A 3,392-nucleotide genomic window follows, 5' to 3' on the forward strand; every position below is an offset into this window, starting at 1 on the left:
CATCCTGGGCATCTCAGCGCCCTCAGTGCGCCCTCCCTGGCCAGCAGTGGGCGCCTCCTGCAGTCGACATAGGGCCTTGCCAGAACTTACAGAAAGGCCAACAAACTGTAGGAATAAAACTCTTCCTTCCAAATAGTCTGATTGTCCGTTTCTTTGGCGAGTGCTAACACCAGGACAAGAAACCATCCACAGACCTTCCTGGCTCTTCCTAAGAGCCAGACCTACTTATAAGTCCACTCCAACAGACACCTTCGCCACTTGATTTTGAGTTAAAAAAAAAAATACAGAAAGTGGGTGTTGTGCAGGGGTGGGGGGATCTTTTGCTATTCAAAAATTTCCAGAACACATAACCCAGAGTAGTTCCAACTGCTTTTCCAGACCAGCATGGAGACCAGTTCAACGGTGTAGATTGACACCCAAAGGGAACAGATGTTTCTAGAGCAAGAGGGAGTGAGAGACAGAGCAGTCTTGATCCTCAAAGTTCCAGAAGTAGGGCAGAGAGTGACAGTTCTAGTGGGCCTGGCAGATGTCAGGACAGTTTAGATTTTCTGTTTCGGTTTTCTACCTTGAATCACCAAGGTTTAAACTTCCAGCGTGAAGAATTGGGATTTTGAGTAGGGAGGATGTTATTACAACTACCAAAACTGATCCTAGGGCCAAAGACCAAGCCAATAACTTTTCACACGGACACTAGTGGTTCTCTAAGATTTCTGCAAAGAGTACTGTCCCCTTGAAATGAGATATAGAGAGAACAAGGTCTGAAAGCCATGTGCTGAGAAGCTGCATGTTCTAGGAAAAGCAAGTTATCTTAGGTGTTGCTTCCAGGGCGAGGGTACTGAGTGAATGGGGAGGGTCCTGTAAACCCTACACTCCTCCTCCTCTCCTCCTCCTCCTCCTCCTCCTCCTCCTCCTTCTCCATAGTCACCACTATTACCACCATCATCATCATCGGCGGCAGAACTTGCACTTGATTATCTTCTTAAAAGCGTTTTGAAAGTCTTTGTTGAAATAAGCATAAATAACCGGATTGAGCAGGGAGTTGGAGTAGCCTAGCCAGTTAATTATGGCACCCAACAACGCAGGCATGTGGCAGCTGTTTTCACAGAAAGGCAGGACCAGAGCCACAATGAAAAACGGCAGCCAGCAGAGGATGAAGGTGCCCATGATGATGCCCAGAGTCTTCACCGTCTTCCTTTCACGGGCCAAGGCCATCTTGCGCTTTGCTTCAGCATTGCGCTCATTTTTTCTCTCCAAGCAGGCGGGGGCATAGGAGTTAGATCCTGACTCGCTGGGCAGAGGAAGGTGCTCTTTGGAGTTGCCCACTCGGTGCACCTCGATCACCTCCAGGGTGGCCTCTTCGTCACCCTGCCTCACTGCCCCATTAGTGCACGGAGTCCCCACCGCCCTGTTCTCAGCACAGCGCCTCCAGTCCCCACTACCTGGCTGTCCGTTCAGGCTCTTCTTGGGGGGCGGGGCCGACGATGTTCCTAAGCTGGTGCCTGCTCCCTTCTTTTCCACCTTCCTGACAGTCTTGCGGATTCGGAAGCGCGCGGCTCTGAAGATGCGCCCGTAGAGAACCAGCATGAGCAACAGCGGGATATAGAAAGCGCCGAAAGTGGAGTAGATGGTGTAGCCGTGGTCCTTGCTGATGGTGCACGCGTCGGGGTCCGATCGGTCTTCCGGGGTGCGCCAGCCCAGCATGGGCGGGATGGAGATGAGAAAGCCAATGAGCCAAGTGAGCGAGATCAGCGCAGCGGCGCGCCGGGGCGTCCTCTTGTTCACGTAGTCTATAGGGTCGGTGATCGCCCAGTACCTGTCTAGCGCGATGGCGCACAGGTGCAGGATGGACGAGGTGCAGCACAGCACATCCAGGGCGATAAACAGGTCGCAGGTGACCTGGCCCAGGGTCCACTTGTTGAGCACCTGGTACAGAGCAGCCATGGGCAGCACCAGCACCGATACCATGAGATCAGTGACCGCCAAGGAGCCGATGAGATAGTTGGCCACATTCTGGAGGGAGCGCTCCAGGGCGATGGCAGCAACCACGCAGGCATTGCCGAGCACCGCGCAGAAAATGAGAGTACCCAGCAACAGAGAGGTGATCACTTGGTAGCTGAAGGTCACGTCGGAGATGCTAGTAACGTTGCCGCCCGTCCCGAAGGGCTCCTGGGACGCTGTGGTGTTGTTGCCCTGGCCAAGACTGAACACATCCATGCCTGCCTGCACTCCCGCTGGGGTGGGGGAAGGGAGGGGGGAAAGAACTGCAAGGGGATCTCCCTCGCCCCTCCCCCTAGGGTCTTCCTTCTTTCCTGGGGAGTTTCAGAGGGAGGGGATCCAGAGACTGAAGCGGGAAGTTCTTACTTGCTCGGGCGAAGGCATCTGAGAAGAGCACTCACCGGCGCTCTCTTGCTTGGCTCCCGCGGGTCCTGAGCACTCAGAAGCTCCAGCTAGGAAACTGTAGTTGGGCTGGAAGCAGCTTCCAAATGTCTGGGTGCTGGTGAGATGGCTGCAATATCTGTCTCTCACTGTCCATTTCACTTTGTCGTCGCTGCCCAACTGACTGCGGGAGCCGGAATATCCCGACTAACAAACAGACTCAGAACTCTCTGGATTCCAGAAACCCCATCCTCCCGGGTCACTCGGTGACCCTCATCTCCTGGTTGCTTCTCTCGACTCTCCTGCCTTCTCTACTGTTTTTCTTTATTCCAGCCTCCTTCTCCCGGCTTCCTCCCACTGGCCTTCCCTTCCAGTTCCCCTTTCCTTCTCACCTCTCTTTCTTTAGTCTTCTGTGTCGCTCAGACAGCTAGTCTCCCTTCCTCCCACGCTAACCCCCACCACCATCTAACACTTCCCCAGTCCCGAGTGCCTCCTTCTTCTGGGTCCCCGCCCTCCTCTCCCTCTAGCCAGGCGTCTTTACATTCCGGTGGACACACTCAGAACTCTCTTCATATATCTACTCCGATCCGCTAGTCAGACCAATGTTTTTAACAGATTAAACCCCGCCTCCTACCTAGCAAACTAGAGGGGAATTAAAAAAAGAGAAAAGAAAAAAAAACAAAGAAATGAAAAGAAAGAGAAAGAACGATATATTTCCCCTTGGCATGTTCCCTTTATTTCTGCCAGTTTCTTAAACAGAGCCCAGTTCACAGTGTGGCTATAGGGATGAGGATAAACCTTCGGAGACCCTGAAGGTTGGAAAGCTGGGTAGACCACCTTCTAAATTCTGCCCTCTAAATTATAAGGTAGAGACTGTGGGTCTTAGCTTCTCAATATAAAGTCTCATTTAACTTATTAACCTATCCTGGGGCACTGATGCCTCTGACCCTTTCGTATTATCCTTGTGGATTGGGGGAGGGGGGGTGTTATAAAGGACAGGTTAAAGGACAGGAGCT

General features: G+C 52.6%; 1 protein-coding gene across 1 annotated transcript; it reads right to left on the minus strand.

Annotated features, from left to right (window-relative positions):
• Positions 1-913: 913 nt before the first annotated feature.
• Positions 914-2,887, minus strand: Htr1a (5-hydroxytryptamine receptor 1A). The gene has a single exon (XM_032898936.1). It carries the CDS (start codon positions 2,212-2,214, stop codon positions 946-948), a length of 1,269 nt encoding a protein of 422 aa, XP_032754827.1. The 5' UTR covers positions 2,215-2,887; the 3' UTR covers positions 914-945.
• Positions 2,888-3,392: the final 505 nt, after the last annotated feature.

The sequence above is a fragment of the Rattus rattus genome, chromosome 3 (assembly GCF_011064425.1).
Source record: "Rattus rattus isolate New Zealand chromosome 3, Rrattus_CSIRO_v1, whole genome shotgun sequence".
Classification (NCBI taxonomy): Eukaryota; Metazoa; Chordata; class Mammalia; order Rodentia; family Muridae; genus Rattus; species Rattus rattus.

Coding starts and splice junctions, on each gene's coding strand:
- Htr1a (XM_032898936.1), bottom strand. CDS start 2,214: ATGGATGTGTTCAGTCTTGGCCAGGGCAACAACACCACAGCGTCCCAG.